The sequence below is a fragment of the Salvia splendens genome, chromosome 8 (genome assembly GCF_004379255.2).
Source record: "Salvia splendens isolate huo1 chromosome 8, SspV2, whole genome shotgun sequence".
Lineage (NCBI taxonomy): Eukaryota > Viridiplantae > Streptophyta > Magnoliopsida > Lamiales > Lamiaceae > Salvia > Salvia splendens.
Window position 1 is genome coordinate 14,563,528 of NC_056039.1, and position 19,457 is coordinate 14,582,984.

Here is a 19,457-nt window from a genome sequence, read left to right on the forward strand (position 1 = left end):
AAACTTATATGATGTCTCATTATGACAATATTGATTAATCAAGTTAATCCAATTACACTAAAATAACCAACACGACATGCGCCAAAAACAAGTCCATATTCGACTCCAGAATGATATAATTGAAGAAGTATGGCTGCGGAGTGGTCGTCGTTGATGGAATTTGTATTTATTGAAGTGTACTTTTTTAGTTTTTTATTTTTGTTGAAATGTACCTTTCTTTTTTTTATTTAATGAAATTTTTATTCCGTAATCGTGGCGAAATTTTAATTCCGTAAATTGTTTAATTCTAGAAATTGTATAATTTGTGAATCCGTGAATTTTTATTATTGTGGGAAGTCCGTCGGGATGTCCGCCATTAAGCAGTGGGATGTCCGTATGACATGGCATCCGCAATGGGATGTCCGTATAACGTGGCAGGAGGTGTTTTTGGGATGTCCGCGGGGATGTCCGCCGGGACATCCGCACCACTGCTAATGCTCTAAGTTCAATTAATAATTCCCACGCTCGCATCTCGGAATAGTATGTATAATATAAATCATTTGTGAATCGTCTCAATTTACATCACAATTTGTTAAATGCTAGAATCAGTACATATTCTTATTATTTTGAAGGATTGATTGAAACAATAGCAAATCCATTTGTCTCACAATTGAGAAATGGACATCCAGGAACAAAAAACTCTTTTGTTCAACACAATCCAAATAAAATAATCTCTCCCCACAAAAAAATAGTTTCATTTCTAAAATAATCCCACAGTCATTTTGGGATGTCTACAAAACATATTCACATTTATAAAAATATAAAGTTTTTCTTTCATATTTAAACTTTTTCTCCTCTCAGTCATACTTTACCTACTTTTTCTTTATATCTCTCTTACTTTACTTACTTTTTCACATATCTATCTTATTTTATCCAATTGTCATTAAAATATGTGTCATACAAATAAGACTATTTTTTTATGAACGGAGGAAGTAAAAGTTTATATCAATTTAAAACCTATAGCATACACAAATAAGATTATTGTTTTGGACGAAGAGATTAAAAGTTTACAACAATTTCTAGGCAACTGCAAGGAGTTGAGGATCTTTAAATGGAAAAAGAAAGAAATAGTCCACATAAGATTTGGGCATGCAATACATATAGCTAAACTCCAAATTTTGAAGTCAGTAATCAACAATTAAGACTAAATCAATAAATTATGCAATAAACTCATCTATTTAATTTCATTCATTCATATATATAGTCATATCAAACATGTCATTATTTAATCTATAGTCAATTTTCCAAACATATATTGAAAATATGACTTTATCCTTTAACATTTGTTTTTTCTCAACTAGACCACCCTAATATATGCAAATTCACAAATTAAGACTCCTACTGTCATTGTTTTTTCTTCTTCTTTTGGCCATTTTAATACTATCAACTATTCCTTCCGTCCTAAGGAAGAGGACCCATTTCTAGGATGACACGAAATTTTATATAACTTTATTTTATATGTTAAGTGAAGAGAATAAAGTAAGAAATGAATAAAATAAAGATAAAAGTGTTTCATTTTGTCTACTATGCATCGTTGTTAACAATTCTACTCTACCAAGCAAAAAAACAACTTTCTATTTTTGGGTTGCCATTACAAACAAAGCTGATTATTAATAGCCAATCCTCTTATCTTCAACTACAAAATCTTTTCTCAATCGAGAATGTTAAGAATTTCGATGTCAAATCCATGTTTGATTGAGAAACTGGTTAAATGATTTTGTATCTCAAGTGAAGATGATTCCATTCATGATTTCAATTTCAATGACCAACCATTGGATCAATTGGAATGAGTCCACAAGAAAATAGAGTTGACTTTTGTTCTAATAGGACAAAATTATTGTTAAAGGTTAGGGATTGCCAAATATTAATACCTCCGTACCACGTTAGGAGTCACATTTTCTTTTATGCACTCGTTTTATGAACTCTTCTCTATGTTATTTTTTCTCTTACTTACTATTTCTCTAATTTAACTATTTATTACTATCATTTTTATAAAACGAGTGTTGTGACTCCTAACGTAGTAATATATAAAGTATATGCGTAGAAAAGAATAAAATTAAGATGAGCCTGCAGGCCGGTATGCCCTCCAAATGGCAGCCCTCCAAGAATTCCTATGTCCCTCTCACATAATCCATCTTCAGTCAGTCCAAGCAGAAAAGATCAAGAGCCTGTCCTAATATTTTATTTCATTTGGATAAATAAAGATTTAGCTGAGTTACAATATTGTCCCAAACAAAGCAAAAGTCATGCAAAAGGAAACGTATACCGATGGACGCAACAGCCATGGAAGGTGCTCAACCTCCTCTGATGGTCTCCTCAGGCTTTCTTCCGGCTGCAACGCTGCTGGAGTCGCTGATCCTCGTCTCCGATGATGTGGCATCGATCGAGAAGGCTCCTTTCCTGCAGAGAAAGAACATCTCTGCGATGATGAGACGGATAAGTTTACTGTCCTCGTTGTTTGAGGAGATCCAAGAGCAAGTGCAGAAGCAGCCACTCCCACCATCTTCAGTGCTGTGCCTCACCGAGCTCTATTCCGTTATTCGGAGAGCCAAGATTCTGATTGAGAGCTCCGTGCAAGGCAGCCTCTTGTGGAATCTCGTGCAAACTGAGAGCATCTCCAATCAGTTCTACACCTTGGTGAAGGAGATGGCCCGGGCGCTTGATATCCTGCCTCTCAGCTTGCTCGATTTGAGCGCGGATACCAAGGAGCAGGTCGAGCTTCTTCACAAACAGGCTACAAGAGCTCAGCTTTATGTGGACCATGTGGAGGCTCAAACAAGGGATCACCTCATCCGAGCTGCGGTCACAAACAGCGAGGGGAGCCAGAAGAGCAAGGGATTCGTTGATCTCGTCAGAGTCAGAGAGAGTTTGAGCAGCATTGGTGTGAATAGCCCAGAACAGATTGCACAAGAGGTGTCAAAACTAGAGGCAGAAGCAGAGAAGCAAGCAGGGACAGGTGGGCTTGTAGTGGTTTCTAATATTAACAGTCTCATCTCCTTGATATCGATCTTGAAAACTAGTGTGGAAGAGAACTCGACAGCTCATGTGGATTTGAAGAAGCGCAAGGTGCCCACAAGCAATCGCCAAGACCAGTCATTTTCTAGTTTTATGGCAGTGAGCGTACCTGATGAGTACCGGTGCCCGATCTCGCTTGACTTGATGAATGATCCTGTGATTGTGGCATCGGGGCATACTTATGACCGGAATTCGATAGCACAGTGGATCAATTCCGGTCACCACACGTGCCCAAAGAGCGGGCAGAGGCTGATCCACATGGCCCTGATACCAAACTATGCATTGAGAAGCTTGATCCAGCAATGGTGCCAAGAGAACATGATCCCAACTGCATCAGAGGTGGAAAGAAGTAGTAGTAAGAGAAGGTCTAGTGAGACTGCTGTTGATCATATCTCTGTAACTAAAGCTGCAGCAGATGCTGTAAAGATGACAGCTGAATTTCTAGTAGGGAGACTAGCAACGGGATCGCGGGATATCCAAAGGCAGGCAGCGTACGAGCTCCGGTTGCTTGCAAAAACTGGAATGGACAACCGCAGTATAATTGCTGAGGCAGGAGCTATTCCATTTCTGGTCACTCTTCTTGGTTCACCTGATTCGAGAATCCAGGAAAATGCGGTGACTGCATTGCTCAACCTCTCCATACACGAGAACAACAAAATGCTTATCATGGCTGCTGGAGCGATTGACAGCATAGTGGAAGTTCTGCAATCAGGAAACACAATGGAAGCGAAAGAGAACGCAGCAGCAACAATTTTCAGTCTGTCAATAATAGGTGAGCATAAAGCAATAATCGGTGCTCACCCACGAGTTATTCCAGCATTGGTGCGGTTCCTAGGCGAAGGAACAGCTGCAGGAAAACGCGATGCTGCAACAGCGCTCTTCAATCTGGCACTCTTCAATGCTAACAGAGGCAAGGTAATACTTTCGGGCGCAGTTCCGTTGCTTATTGAGCTGCTGACAGATGATAAGGCAGGTATCACAGATGATGCCCTAGCAGTGCTTTCCCTTCTCTTGGGATGTGCTCAAGGACTGGAAGAGATACGTAGGAGCCGCGATCTTGTGCCCCTTCTTATCGATCTTTTGAGGTTCGGGTCTTCCAGGGGGAAGGAGAATGCAATCACCCTTCTTCTCGGACTCTGTAAAGATGGGGGAGAGGAAGTTGCACCAAGACTGTTGATGAATCCTTACAGTATTCCTTCTCTTCAGAGACTAACAGCTGATGGCTCACTGAAAGCTCGACGAAAAGCTGATGCACTGCTTAGAATACTCAACAGATGCTGCTTTTAAATCCCACTTCATGTTGGATGTTAAATAGTCTTCAATTTATTCTTCAACTTCTTTTCCCTTAACCCTGTTATACCCCATTGATCAATATCTTCTGTAAATCTGTACACAGCACCGACATACAGATGATTTCTATTACATAAGTAATACCCCACTTTGTAATTTGCATCCAAACATCTGAAACATATGTGATAAAGTGTTAGCAATAAAACAGAAAAAAAAAAGGAAAACAGAACTCATCGAATTGTTTACCCATTTCATCACAATGTGGCTACTTTATAAACCAACATAAAGATCACACCAATTTCAGTGCAAGAAATGTGCTGCAAACCCAACAACACACCTACCAGTCATTGTCTAAGTTTCAAGCCCAACTAATCTGCATATTTAAAAAATGAATAACCATATCAGATTAATGAATCGCAAGGTAGAGACTTGAATCAGTTAAAATCAGAATTAGACAAGTAATGGAATAGGTACAAATAGGAGCAGGAGGAAGAAGTACATTACTTTTGATTAGCTATCTTGTTTGTCTAAGAAATGAAGCAGGGATTCAAGTTGATGGTTAAACAAGATTTGCATTCAGGAGGTGATGGTCATTTCTCCCTTCCTAACAGTATAAGCAAATCAAATCTTAAAATTGAAAATCATCAAGTAAGAACACCGAACAATCACAAATTAGCAAACAATGTATATAAGCAAGGATCTAGAATACATTTCTTCTGAGGGAGATCTGGAAGAAACGAGAACAACTATACCGGTTGAATATTCTTTACAAGATATACATATAAATTACATCAGGAGCTATCACCCTAATAATCATACAAATGCTCAGTAAATATATATTACAAAAGGACAGGATCTCAAACAGGTTCAACTTGTGTTCAACCAAGCAGCGAGGTGGAGCAGCTACAGGATACCATTGCATTTATCAGTGAACAATAATTTACTTGTTGCAAGATGTGGAAGGATTATCTTATAACTCTATCAATTCCAGTTCAATGTGTCTCCCCCTTGTTTTGTAGTTCCAAAACCAAGTTCCACTGTCCATCATCTCTGCCTCAATAGGCTTCAACTGAATATCTAAACCTGAATTGAGATTTCAAATGATATACTGCAATTAGTAACGTGTTTAACATGCAAAACATTTCACTAGATAGGTCAAGCAAAGCATGTTTGGCATACACAGACATCCATATAAATCTAAACACTCAATATATGATAAAACATACTCCCTCCGTCCCCAAAGAATATGCACTTTGGGTTCGGCACGAGTTTTAATGCAAAATTGGTAAAGTAAGAGAGAGGTAGAGAGAAAAAGTAAATAAAGTATTGTTAGTGGAGTATGGGTCCCACCTCATTAGAGAGAGAAAAAGTAAATAAAGTATTGTTAGTGGAGTATGGGTCCCACCTCATTAGAGAGAAAAGAGTGACTAAAATTAGAAAGTGCACATTCTTGTGGGACGGACTAAAAAGGAAAGAGTGCATATTCTTGTGGGACGGAGGGAGTATGTATGTGTCTTGTGTAGTGAATGAATTCCCTTAAAACAGTCTATTATTTCTGACTTTACTTAGTCTATCATTGCTGTATCATTCCAACACAAGCATATGCCTTGTCATTTTAGACGTACTACATATACCATACAGTTCCACGCATGAATCCCATCTCATACTAGGCTTACAGACAAACTTAAGAATCTCTACCATGCTTGATAAAGATACGTAACCAGAGACCAAGCAACATTGGGAGAAAAGAGTTTGACATGCAGATTTCGCACTGACAGTAAGGCTTCTACTGAAACCTAATGTCATACTTATGTTAGTTCCAATTGATTTCAAATAGTAATGAATTAAAGATGATATCAGATGAAGTTGTACTTTGAATAGTATTCTGGATGAGAATCAGCAGCTTAGTGGTTCATTGTCTCACGTGTAAAAAGAAAAAGAATTTCTTGCGGTCCATCCAAATCACCGCAAGTGGTTTTTGCATAAATAGTTGAAAAATGGATGCCAGCCATTGATTTATGAAGGCTTGAAAAAAAGAAGAAATTGTGTACAGCAGCTATATGCAACATTACCTGAAACTCCTGGGGTAATCTCCAATTTGTGGCCATCTGGGACATCAAAAGTATAATTTCCCTGCATAGGAGATAAGAAAGTTGAGATTCTGTGGATCTATACTTGCTAAGCATTTTCTGGATGGAATACACAATAACTTAGTCATGGTAATATGCTATAAACCCTGCCTTGGCTGATCTTTGGGATCAGAAGTGAAAAGCACTAAAAGTTAAAAGCCCACTAATTTTAATTAAATTATTTGAGATATAACATTATGTAGAGAATAGGACCACTTAGATGATATCTACAATAGAGAAGAATTCAAGAAGCTCTTCTTCTTTTACTGTGTTGCTTCTTATTACAACAAGGGCATTTATATTTCTCATCCTCACTAAAGCTTTCAATGTAGTAACTAGTGAGGGTTGACTATCTTTGTTACTAGCTACTTATGACAAATATATATGCTCCAACTTGAGTTGAGGGGAAGTGTTTGTGTATATATAAATGCTTCTTTGAAAATTTTCCCCAACATCAATGTTTCTACCGTTGATTTAACAGTCTCAAAATAGACTGTGTGTCGGTCCATTTGATATTTGAACATTACAGCTGTCATGAGTGCCAAATACCACCAACCAGATGAAACCTTAATGATCCTATATTTTCCATTACTCAAGAGTCATTCCATTGCTGATCTATTTTGAGGCACCAAACAATAATTTAAAACTAAGATTCTTTTCTTAACGATGATTTTGTTAGGATCTAGAATGTGAAATGCATTTAAGTAATGCATGTAAAAGTGATTCTAAGAGAAGGATAAGGTACCTATGTTAAATATTATAAATGGAACTGCCAAACTCACCTGTATTACAACATCCCTTGCTTCGAATTCAGCATTTCCATGCAGTATTACTTTTAAAGCCTCAAAGCGCTGCATATCATGCTTCCAGTACAAGTTATCTCCTGAATTCCAATTTATTCCATCATTCAGGACTTTTACATTCTCTAGCTTGCACCTAGCACACCTGCGTTGATGAAACTTCATTTTAGTAAAATCTAGGACCTTTACTGAAGGAGCGCATACTCCATTGTATTCATCTCCATAGTTCATTACAACTGGGCATAGTAATACCTCGTTCCATATTGTAATAGAGCTTCACCTATTTCATTGGTTTTGGTAGAGCCCACAATATTTTCAGCTAAAATGACCAAACTTCCATCAAGCTGCATTAAGTGAGAGACATCAGTAAAAGGGTAAACTAATAAAGAAACTATATGCTAGCAAGTTTACAACCTGAACATTTCTCCATAGAAACTCAGCAACCTCAATTTGCAACTCAGAACCCTTGGCTATTGAACCACCCACAAACTGGCAAAAAGAAGGCAGACAGAACAGTGGTTCACTTTTCTGATTCCAAATATGCTCAAGATGAAAAAATAAAATTCATACATGCATAAATACAATAGTTATATCAGAAAAGGGGCCCATGAGCAGGATTGATCTAGCATGAAAAAGGGCCCAGATTAAAGTTAATTTAGCAGGATGAAGTTAAATAGTCCTAATAGCATTAGCACAAATTTAGAACCTTTTGACTGATGATTTCCCAAAGGGGCCCAAGAGCAGGATGAAGAAGGATAAGATATGGTGGTCCACAATTAACGTACATTTCATTATCTTCTACCTGAAAAACAGGAAATATAATATAAATAGAATGAAGCTTCAGAAAGCACTCTCATTAAAATTATCAAGTATACAGAATAACGTGGAAGAAATGATGGTTTTGATAAAATTGGTCAGATTTTTCATTAATGCTTAAAGAAATATCAAATTTACCTCAGGAATTGTTACTCCACACCGAGAAAGTAAATCATAAGCATTTCGCATCATGTCCAATAGTGCACCATCTGGGGTCTGATATGACAAGTTGGTGTAAGAATGCTTTAAGCTTATAGTGAAATATAAATAAATAAATACATCATGACTACTCAATAAGCAGATTTCTTTGACAAACGAGCTCATTGCATGCCGATTTGAATTTATAGCAGACACAAGTGCACAAATATGACGGCTATACAAAACAGACATTACATTTAAGAAGACATAGCAGGATCATGGAAAACTATTAAGAGAAAGTCCTCTTATTGGCATTTTTAGTTAACAACAAAAGCAAGCATGACCTGGTTAGTGAAAAAATCATAAAAAAAATCTATCCGCAAAAGGATAAGTATCAAAACGTTCATCAAATTTGGACCTGGTGCAGAGACTTATCAGTATGGCGCCTTCTCTTCTTAGCAGAAGACGTGACCTTTCTTCTTTCATTGTATACAATGAAGGTATCTAGATCATCTGAAAATAATAATTTTTCATGGTCAGCGCAAAATTCATACAAAAAATCCTAAAGAACTTGCAATGCGTCGTACATACGACCAGACCTTCAACACCTTTAAAACATCGAGAAGAATATCTGTTGGTGAAATGATCAGCGATATTTTGCATTGTACATTCCAGACGGCCTCCGGGGACACTACCACATACCAAAACATGAAGAACACTTCAGTGAATTGTCACTATGCATATCAAAAGACATGATAAATAACACAAATCATATGTTATACGAAGCTATGGCTTATAATAATACCCCAGAGTACTTCATTATTATTGGCTGTTTCAACTGTTAAAATCTTATTTTTAGACAAGTGAAATTGTGATCCATAGGCACAGTCAACTTTAATTAATACAGTAAGAAAATGAGAAAGGGTTATTAGAAATGAAAACCAGTAGATAGCTGATTTTATTGTTAGAATGTATATATTGTGTACATCTTCCCAGCAGCTTTTAGCCAGAACTGGACCAAAATGTTTCAATCCAGTTTCAAGTTCTACTAGTATTTATGACCTGACTGTACTTCATGATTTCTTTTTCTCTACTTAAAATTTCTGATATATATATGACATTTTTCAATGTTTTTCATTTAGAGTTCATGTATAAAGTGCTTACACAAATGAAAATTTCTGAATAAATTTTAGGCAGATATTCTACTTACACGAAGAGGGGTATCATATTTTTTAAGGATCTGTATAAAGCATACATCTTTTAATATCAGAATATTAGGGAACATGATCACTTCAGCACCCCATTCATCTTCAGAATTTTCTCCGTGATGTTCAGTGTTTTATTAACAAGATCCCAGGTAGAATCACAACATCAGCGGAAAGTATTGAGACAATATTTTAACAAATGTTGAATTAACAGCCATGTCATGGTGTAGATTAAATCATAAGTAGTTTAACTTGAGTGAAGTTTCCTAGGCTTTACCAGCGTTTGATTCCAAATTGATCCATATATGTGATTGATTTTTTAATATTAAGCACCATCCCCGGCAAACTTCTCTCGTCTGTACTTGATCCAATAAGCTCTGCAGAAGCTAAATCCACGTAAAGTATATTTGTGTTGGCAGGGAACTCTGCCTGTAAACTTCGCACAACGAAGACAATGCAAATTAGAATTCTGTTCAAGAAAAATATGGAAGTTGTGACATTTAAAAAAAAGCGAGCATGAGAGATCATGGCTAATGAGGGAGAGTATTTCTTGGGTTCGCTATTGCCAAAATGAGTTCCAGCCTTCTAGGCAGAGTAAATAGGTAATTAACAAGCAGCAAAGCATTTTCTTAAGGAAAAGAAATATACTTAGAAATAGGATTAAGGAGAACTTTTGCTATATAAAATAAAATCCACAGAAGGCCTGACGGTCAATCAGCTTTTGAAACTATAGTGCACAAGTAATATTCTGAGGACGCCATCATGATCCATGACAAACAATATAGGCCAATGGATGCGGATGTGCATAGGCATGGCCTTTTATCCTGCTGACGGTGCATACAAATTCACAATAATTACATGCTGCAGTCCTAAATTACACAAAAGTACAATCAGAGATAGGATGCTAATTACATTCTACAGATCATCTGAAATGGTCAATCAGTGGCTTTAAAGCCATACACATTACGTCCAAAGGGAAAACTGATAAAAACTCGCAGCTTTAATTGTTGATCGTGATAAAAAGATAAGTGGTTCGTGGTTGAAATAACAGATAATGAAATAGCATGAAGAAGAAGAAGAGAAAGCACCTGCCGGGAGAATGGGGATCGACACTGATTCCAAAAATTTCGAACTCCGTGTATTCAATACATGAGAAACCATATGCCCATTTATCATCTAAGTTCTTCTTCTCAATTAGGACATTGATGCCTTCTGTTGCCCCAGGATTTCGTTTACATGAGGCAAATCCCAATTTCTGAAAAGATAGAAATTCATCTAAAATATTGAGCTGTAAAGGATTTCCAGCTTCTTCCTAGCTTTGTTATTGACAAATTTGATTACATACACACACAAAGAAAAGTCCAAAGATTCATGCAGCATATGTTGTACAACAAGAACCCAACCCTAAAGTGTACCTCGCCATTCAATGGCGGATGATGAAGATCACAACCACCATTTTTGTCATATACATATGGTAGTGATTAATAGAGCAGCTCATCATACAGCTATGTATAAAAGACAAATATAGAGTCCATAGAAACATCACTAAAGGAGTAATAAGATGAATATAATCCATAATTTAGTTGCATATTTTATGATTTATTCCCGTCTAAGACACTAAGTAACGGTATATGGCACTCTTTTATGTTTCACTCGCTCACCAAACCCACTGTTAGCGACAAACCTTCACATAATTCAACTACATTTAAGGGACTCATGAAGTAGACCACAGTTAGAATTCATGTTCTTGCCTTTCCATGGTGCAAACCAATTCCAGCCAAAGCCAATAGAGTTATATCCGTAGCAGCTACAACATTACTGTAAAACCCCAAATATTAGTACGTTATCCAATAAAAAGAAAAAAAATATAATAATGAACTGACCTGATTTGTCTAACAGTAACTCCTTTCCTTGCATGACTCCGGAACCATTTAAAAACCCCTTTATCATGGGCCAATTTCCATATCACACCATGACCTCCAGGTTTACATACGGGCTCAAGAGGTCTTTTGACAATCCAATGACCATCTTCAGCAGCAATAGTGGGAACAAGTGGCTACAATGAATAACAAATTACATAACATTTCTACTAATAAAGAAATTTATTTAATAAGTATGATATCAGAAATATGTAAGCACAAATTAAGACCTGTTCAAAGAGTTGAAAATTCGAGCTTCCCCGTCCAAACCATCCATGCCGTTCACAAAGATTAGTAATGTGTTCATGGTTGTTTTTCGCAGAGCTTGTCATAATTGCAACAGGAGTGATGCATTGTTTCTTATACAACTTGAAGTACAAGAACTCTCTAGCCTTGCAGAATAGAAATTTCCAATTAAAACACAATCGATGTATTTTTCATCCCTTAGGACCATTGTGGTTCACAAACATCTTTTTTTTCAACAACACAAACAGAATTATCTGTGGTTGATATATTGAGCCACCATACCTGAAGATCTCTTATAAGGCCTTCCAACAAAGTTCTCCCACAATAAGGAAGCATTGCAGCAGGAAGACATTCACCAGTTTCAGGGTCCACCAGGCCAAGCCTATCTGCTGATCCTCCTAGAGGATAAATTTCTCCCAAGTCAGGCAAACCCTGAAAATGGGTTTAAAATGTGAAACCAAAGAAACAAAATCCAGAAATTTATCCACCTTGAAAAGAAAATTACAATGATCTGACCTCAATCCCCCAAAAAGCAGCTTGCGATGCATATTCAGTGTTTTCAGAAAGATCAAGAACAGAGGGCGGATGGATTTCCACAAATTGACGTCTCAGCGACATAGCTGTTTGGCCATTCCAATGCGTGGTATGCCCTTCCTGAGTAGATTGAGCAAGCAGCTCTAACACTGAGATCTGATATCTAAAATGGGAACATGTGCTTAGGAGTAACATCTACATTACTAAATTTGATATGGAAAAGGAATTTCATTAAAACATCAAAATGAAAAGTTGGTAGGCACAATTTCACACACTAGAAACATATATTCCTTGTTTGAATGTAATTGCCACAATAAAACAGCGGAGAAACCAAAAATCACGAAAGCTATAATAACATTGTAAGCCTCTTGATGAGCTGCCATTATCTCAATCCACCAAAGCTATAATCCTCTTTTTTTATTAACCATATTTTTTCACACAGTGAGCGATTGCAGAGTTGAAAGAAACATAGATTGCATTTCCAAAGTATCAAAGCTTCCAAATAAAATCAAGGATCACAATTACTAACCCGATTATTCCACCAATACAATCATAGAACTGCTCGACCTCACCAAGCATCTTCAGCAGAGACCTCAGCGCCGCTCTCTTTTCATGGTCCACACGCTGACTTTCAACCCCGCCGTTCCCATTCCCATACCAATTCTCAATCATCTCCGCCAATCCATAGAGCGCGCTTTTGAGAGACGTCATCCCCATTCGAACCTCTCCGCTCTCAAACTCAGCCAACACGTGGTTCTGCCCCGCCGCCGCCACGCATTTAAGCAGAAACAATTCACGATCACTCAAACTCACCCCTGCAAACTGAATCCTCCACGATTGGAGAAAGGACTTCACCCTAGAATCCGAGTCGATCACCCTAAGCTTGTCGGTGAAGGTGCGGCAACCGGATAAGGACTCCCTGAGCCTCCTCAACCTCGCGATTTCCTGGTGAAAACTAAGGTCCGGCGGAGGCGCGTGCTCTACCGGCGCGGTGGAAACGCGCGGGATAGGAGCGGATGAGGAGTGTGTGAGTAAATGCAAGTGAATCGGAGAAGAAAAAAGTGAGGAAGAAAGGAAATAGCTGGATTGGAGAGAGAGATACTTGTTGGAGAAGAAGAAGGAGTGAGATGGGCGTGAATTGAAGGTGAAGAGTGGATTATTGTTGTGCAGAACCGAGTAATTGGTTCGTGCCATTGTAGAGAGAATTGGTATTAGATTGTGTGTTTTTTGGAGGGGAAAAGGATTGATTAGCGCGGATAAGACGAAGATGCGGGAAGCATATACTAATATCGAATTCGAATAAACTACGCAAGCTCGAATTGGAGAAGAACAGTGACAAGAAATCTTGATATCATGTTCATGGTTCTCATTCGCTGCCCGTATTTTCACCGGTTTACGTTAAACCTTTCCTTTTAACTTTTCATTTTATTTCCAACAGAAACAAAGTTCAAATTCCATCGTTCGGCTATTAAGAGTGTCCACAATAGTGGAATAGTTGCGGTCACAAATCCTTTTCCACATCCATAAAATTTGTCTAGCTCAATAATAGTCACGTCCCTACCATAAATCAAATTATTTTATTAATTGTTGGTATATTTTATTTGAACTGAAATAAAATTAATTAGACAAAAATAAATAGAATGGAATGGAATAAAAAAATGAATCGAGAATCGATATTTTACAGATTAAAATGTTAAAATAAAAAAATTTCAAAAGTATAGCCGGACACCGTAGCAGCTCCCTTCCGGCATGCAATAGGAGCCGCGGCTCCGCCACCGCCGCGTCCACGCCGCAAATGCGGCTCAGCCCCCGCCGCGGCTCACCTATTGTGGACACTCTAACACAACCAATACTCACAACAAAGCAAGAGTTCGATTGTACTACCCTAGCTCCGTCCATCAAAAATGATATAGTTATTGTATGCCATGAGACAATTGATAAAATAAGAGAGAATTAGTGTTAGTGGATTATGTGGTCCACATTATTAGTAGTATTTAGATGTTTACAACTTTCCATATTTAGAAATTTATCAAATTTTGGTGGAAGGTCCAAAATAGTAAAATTGATCTATTTTTTTATAGACAGAGATAGTATATTTTATATGTATTCAAAAAATGAAAAGTACCTAACTATGAAAAAAAAGAAAAGAAAATTACATAATTATATAAAAAAAGAAGTACTGATTTATTAAATGGACCACGAGTGGTGTAAAAAAAATTCTAATGCTGCTCAACCTGAATATCTGATCCTTGTTGAAGTCTGCCGAGTCTTAGACAATGCAACTGTTACATAATTGTTCTAGGCATTTAAATCTTGACTATATGTATAATCTACTTCCTCCGTCCCAAAAAGTATGAACTTTGGGTTCAGCACATATTTTAATGTATTATTGGTAAAATAGGAGAGAGATAGATAAAGTTTTTTTAAGTATTGTTAGTGGAGAATGGATCCCACCCCATTAGAGAGAAAAAAGTTTCCAAATTTGGAATGTTCATACTCTTTGAGGGCGGATGAAAAAGGAAATAGTGCACACTCTTCAAGGACAGATGGAGTATTTTTTATATTTATATCTAATCACATGTACTAATAGGAATCTGATCAAATGCAAACTCTATATATTGTACGAACTTCAAATTATGATCTAAACCGTTAGAAAATATCAAAATAGTAATGGAAAATATCAACATGGTGCCAACAGTTGATGTTGTGTTGACATTAGAGCATGCGCAGCGGTGGCGTCCGTCGCCACCGCCGTCCGCGCCGCTGGCACGGACGCCATCCGCCGCTGGCACGGCGCTGCTCGATGTATCGAGCACGGCGCTGCTCGATGTATCGAGCACGTCCGTGCCAGCGGACGCACACGTGGCGCGCTCCCATTCGTCAACGGCATAGCCGTTGTGTTTAAACATTTTTTATTTTTTTTAAAAAATCGGTATTTAATTATAAATAATGCTAAAAAATAAAAAAAAATATATTCCAAATCCCAAAAATATGGCCGTTTTTTCCCGTTTTTCTGAATTTTTTTTTTTTTTTTTTATTTTTTTTCCCAAAATCATCTATAAATACACACATTCATCACTCATTTATCACATCAATTCATCTCTCATTCATAATTCTTATACAAACTATCAACACATTCAACCTTCACTCAAAACATCAAATGGATTTCACTCATCTCATGGCGGAAGCGGAGCGCGAAGAAAAAGAATACTACGAACAACATCGTGCCGCTTACGAAGCATATGTCGCGGCGAATACCCCCGCTCATCCTCCTCAACGCACTAGATCAAATCGCCGCTACATCCATCGTGACCGGGAGGGAGCCCACGAAAGGCTCGTTGCCGACTACTTTGCCGACCATCCGCGGTTTCCGACAGATTACTGCAGGCGCCGTTTTCGCATGTCAAAGCGCTTGTTCATGCGAATTGTCAACACATTGTCCGCACGTGTTGAATACTTTCAAACATGTGTAGATGCAGCCGGCCGGCAAAGTATCACGGCGTTGCAGAAGTGTACGTGTGCCATCCGACAACTCGCTACTGGGCAAACGGCCGACATCTTCGACGAGTATTTGCATATCGGTGAGTCCACTGGAATCCTTTGTTTAAAAAATTTTTGCGAGGGCGTTCGTTCTGCTTTTGGGGATGAATTCCTTCGGGCACCCACCACCGATGATTGCCAACGGTTGCTTCGTCTTCACGAATCAGTCCATGGCTTTCCGGAATGCTTGGCAGCATTGACTGCATGCATTGGAGGTGGAAGAATTGCCCGACTGCTTGGAGGGGGCAACACTTAAGCGGTCACAAAGGCGGCGGCCCAACACTTATCCTTGAGGCGGTCGCCGACTATCGCCTATGGATTTGGCATGCATATTTCGGCGTTGCCGGATCCAACAATGACTTGAACGTGCTCTATTCTTCACCACTCTTCAATGATGTGATGAATGGTGTAGCACCGGCGATCGACTTCACCATCAACGGAAATACATACCGCATGGGTTACTATCTCGCCGATGGTATCTACCCAAGGTGGTCGACGTTCGTGAAGACGCTCCACAACCCGCACGACCCGAGACGGGTTCTTTTTGCGCAGCGTTAAGAGTCAGCGCGGAAGGACGTCGAAAGAGCCTTCGGGGTCCTTCAAGCTCGATTCAACATTGTGAAGGCCCCGGCTCGGCTGTGGTACGTGAATAATATCGCCGACATCATGTTCACGTGTATTATATTACACAACATGATTATAGCCGACGAAGGGCCGAGGGCGGCTAGCTTCTACGACGAGGACGAAGCCGGAAGCTCAACAGCGAGGTCTCCCCCACGCCGAGGCGAGCATACGACGGTTGGCCAGAGGATCAAGACAAGACACACAATGCGCGATACTCGAATCCACAATCAACTATAAGAAGACCTAATCAACCACATGTGGGCGAAATTCGGCAACGAGTAGTGGTTTTTTTAATTTTTAGGATTTTAATTATGTAATTTTTAATTTTTAGGATTTTAATTATGTAATTTTTCATTTTTAGGATTTTAATTATGTAATGTTTAATTTTATTTGTCATTTGTAATATTTATTGTGGTTTTTAAATGAATTTTAATATTATGGAAATGTTATTGTTTAATTGAATTTTAAATTAATTGTGTTCGTCCTTGCGGAAGAGCACAGTTGTGGGTGTTGTGCTCTTGCCAGAGAGCAGGCATGAATAGTACCGCCCTGGCCCACAACCGTGGCGCTGGCAAGAGCACGGTTGTGGATGCTCTTATATTAACATTATGTTGACATCAAAATCTTAAAATTTTACACTGTGTTGAAAAATTTGAAGTTTGTACAATATTAGAGTTTGCATTTTATCATTACCATGTACTAATAAGTAGAATATAAAAGGATTAAGCTTTTGAAAACCGATTATGAATGTGTTATTGCTATATACTGATTCATTCGGTGGTATTTGTAATGTGGCTATATAAAAAAATCGGATAATGACACTTTTCAATGCTAATAAGGATGCTAATTTGTGTCTCTAATTATACTACCTACGCTTCAAAAAGTGTCCTTATTGTTATTAATAGTGTCCTAACTAAAATTAAAGGACGCAAATAAAAATGTTCTAAAAAAGCAAAAGTATAAGATAATTAGTCCTCTACTTAAGGGCACTTTCTTTTGTGTCCTAGATTATGGTTATTTTTTAAAAATTTTGAAAACGTTAGTAATTGCGTCATTTTGTGTCCCTAAAAGATAGTAAGTTTTTCATAGTGACCTATATCAAAGATTGGAACAGCACTAATGCAAACAAAATTTCTCTATCTTTGTACCAGGAGCTACTTTAGGTGCACCCACAAGCAAGATGGCTGCAAAGCCTTAAAACAAGTGCAAAGAATTAAAGGAGAGGAAATCATGTACCAGACCACATACTTGATCCACCATACATGCAAAGAGACGCTAAGGGCCAGACCACTCGTCGTGGAATATTCAGACCTGATTGACCCGAACCTAATCAGCTTTCAGACAAGCATGACATCGGAACAAGATCATCAGCATTGCAATCACTCCTCTAAAATACCCTTGATTATTTCATCAGTGAAACGCGAGGAATGTGTGAGCGAGGACGCGTCCCATGAGGCCAAATCGACGTTGGAGGACCCATGGAACGACATCACTGGGCTAGACACGTTTCCGGTCTGGACTCCCTATCAAGATGAAGTAGAATCTGCTAGTTTGGATGGGCTTCATATGGAGGTTAATCAGCTTTGCGACATACAGAACTTCCACTATTTTGATGATCACATGTATTGAGCTTGATTTTGTCATAAGTTTTTACTCCTTCGCTTGATTAGCTTCTTCTTCTTTTTTTATTGTTTATAGTACATACTAAATATGTCACGACCGCCCTTTCTAGGGTTAATAAATGCGGGTAGTCGCAACTAATGAGACTTTAAGAAAGGGAAATTATTCTAGGGTTTCAATAAAGAGTTTGACTAAATAATTAATATTCAAATAACGGAGGGAAAATCAGAGTAAATGCTTAACATTTGAATCCAAGATCAACAACTTATCATCATTAATAATTCAGGAGTAAAAGGGTTCAAAACATAGTTGTGAAAAATAGTACTCCCTCCGTCCACCATTTAAAGAGTCATTTTGACTCGGCACGGGTTTTAAGAAATTGTTTGACTTTGTGAAGAAAAGTAAAGGGAGAAAGGAATGTGGGACCCATTTAAAGTATTGGTTTTATATTGGACTGTGAGTGTAAAAAGTTGGTGGGATGTTGGGTCTGTATACTAAAAGTGGAATAAAGGAAATGGTTCTATAAATCGTGGACAAACTAAAATGGCAAAAGAGTTCTTTAAATGGTGGACGGAGAGAGTATTATCTTAGCGGAAACGTTCAAGAGAAAGAGTGACATCATGTATGAAGACACAACGACATAGCTCGTCGCCGCTCAACCTGCACATAGGGAAAACACATGTATGACTGAGTACTATGAAATACTCGGTGGACTTATGCCGAAAACAGTTTATCAAAAATATTTATATTTATCATTCCAATTTCAGGTAACCATCGGTTTTAGCTTCAGAAATGCCTAAGGCACCAAAATATCTCATCATTCAAAAATCACGGTCGGCCGACCATTTTCCCATACACATCAACCATACCTGCTCATACATGGACTTGGAATGTGGCCACAAACCAAGTCACTAGACCGGCCAACCCGTACGCTGGCACACGGTCTACCATAGGTGTACACTAATCCAAGTAGGGTTTGCGGCTCTATTAGGACCTGAATTCAATTTAAATAATAATGGAAAAGCCATTTCATATAGGCGTGTTAAAAACCAAAATACGACATGATAAATATATTCTCATTTCATTCCCATCGATAAATAGTTAGGACATTGTCCTTATTTGAAAGAAAGCCCACAATTTATTTTCCACAGGATTGGACTTGTATTAATTATTTAATTTATTGTACCCAACACAAAATTGAGTCCAATAAATATTCCTCATTTGTAATTACATAAGATTTAAAAAATATAGATGAAATATATGTTATCCTCCATGCATCGCACAAGGTTGCTAATTGTTGAAACACCTAATGTGTACTAGTTGTTGAAACAACTAATCCAACTGTACATGTTGCCTCAAAACGGAGAGGGGCCATTTCTAGAGCATAGATCATAAAGGTAAAAACAAAATACAGAAAATTCATAAACCATTGAGTTATTAACTTCTTAATCCACAAATTTCGGTCATTTTCAGATTTTGCACAAACTTTTTATATATCTCCATTAAGGAAGATAAATCAAAGTATAACTAATATTAAGTATA

The 19,457-nt window shown here is 38.0% G+C and overlaps 2 protein-coding genes across 2 annotated transcripts; one reads left to right on the forward strand and one right to left on the reverse strand.

Moving 5' to 3' along the window:
* The first annotated feature begins 2,200 nt into the window (after positions 1-2,200).
* LOC121744748 (U-box domain-containing protein 1-like) lies at positions 2,201-4,711 on the forward strand. Its single transcript, XM_042138368.1, has one exon. It carries the CDS (start codon positions 2,308-2,310, stop codon positions 4,339-4,341), a length of 2,034 nt encoding a protein of 677 aa, XP_041994302.1. The 5' UTR covers positions 2,201-2,307; the 3' UTR covers positions 4,342-4,711.
* Positions 4,712-4,993: 282 nt separating this feature from the next.
* LOC121744747 (UTP--glucose-1-phosphate uridylyltransferase 3, chloroplastic-like) lies at positions 4,994-13,518 on the reverse strand. The gene is made up of 17 exons (XM_042138367.1): positions 12,661-13,518; positions 12,114-12,294; positions 11,880-12,029; positions 11,582-11,743; positions 11,316-11,488; positions 11,184-11,250; positions 10,521-10,687; positions 9,710-9,868; positions 8,827-8,918; positions 8,646-8,740; positions 8,228-8,305; positions 7,980-8,075; positions 7,688-7,762; positions 7,526-7,617; positions 7,256-7,418; positions 6,417-6,477; positions 4,994-5,427 (listed from the first exon to the last, which is right to left on the reverse strand). Exons 1-17 carry the CDS (start codon positions 13,323-13,325, stop codon positions 5,315-5,317), a joined length of 2,589 nt encoding a protein of 862 aa, XP_041994301.1. The 5' UTR covers positions 13,326-13,518; the 3' UTR covers positions 4,994-5,314.
* Positions 13,519-19,457: the final 5,939 nt, after the last annotated feature.

Coding starts and splice junctions, on each gene's coding strand:
- LOC121744748 (XM_042138368.1), top strand. CDS start 2,308: ATGGACGCAACAGCCATGGAAGGTGCTCAACCTCCTCTGATGGTCTCC.
- LOC121744747 (XM_042138367.1), bottom strand. CDS start 13,325: ATGGCACGAACCAATTACTCGGTTCTGCACAACAATAATCCACTCTTC. Junction 12,030..12,113: donor CTGCTTTTTGGGGGATTGAG/GTCAGATCATTG, acceptor ACCCATTTTCAG/GGTTTGCCTGACTTGGGAGA. Junction 11,251..11,315: donor GTTACTGTTAGACAAATCAG/GTCAGTTCATTA, acceptor GGGGTTTTACAG/TAATGTTGTAGCTGCTACGG.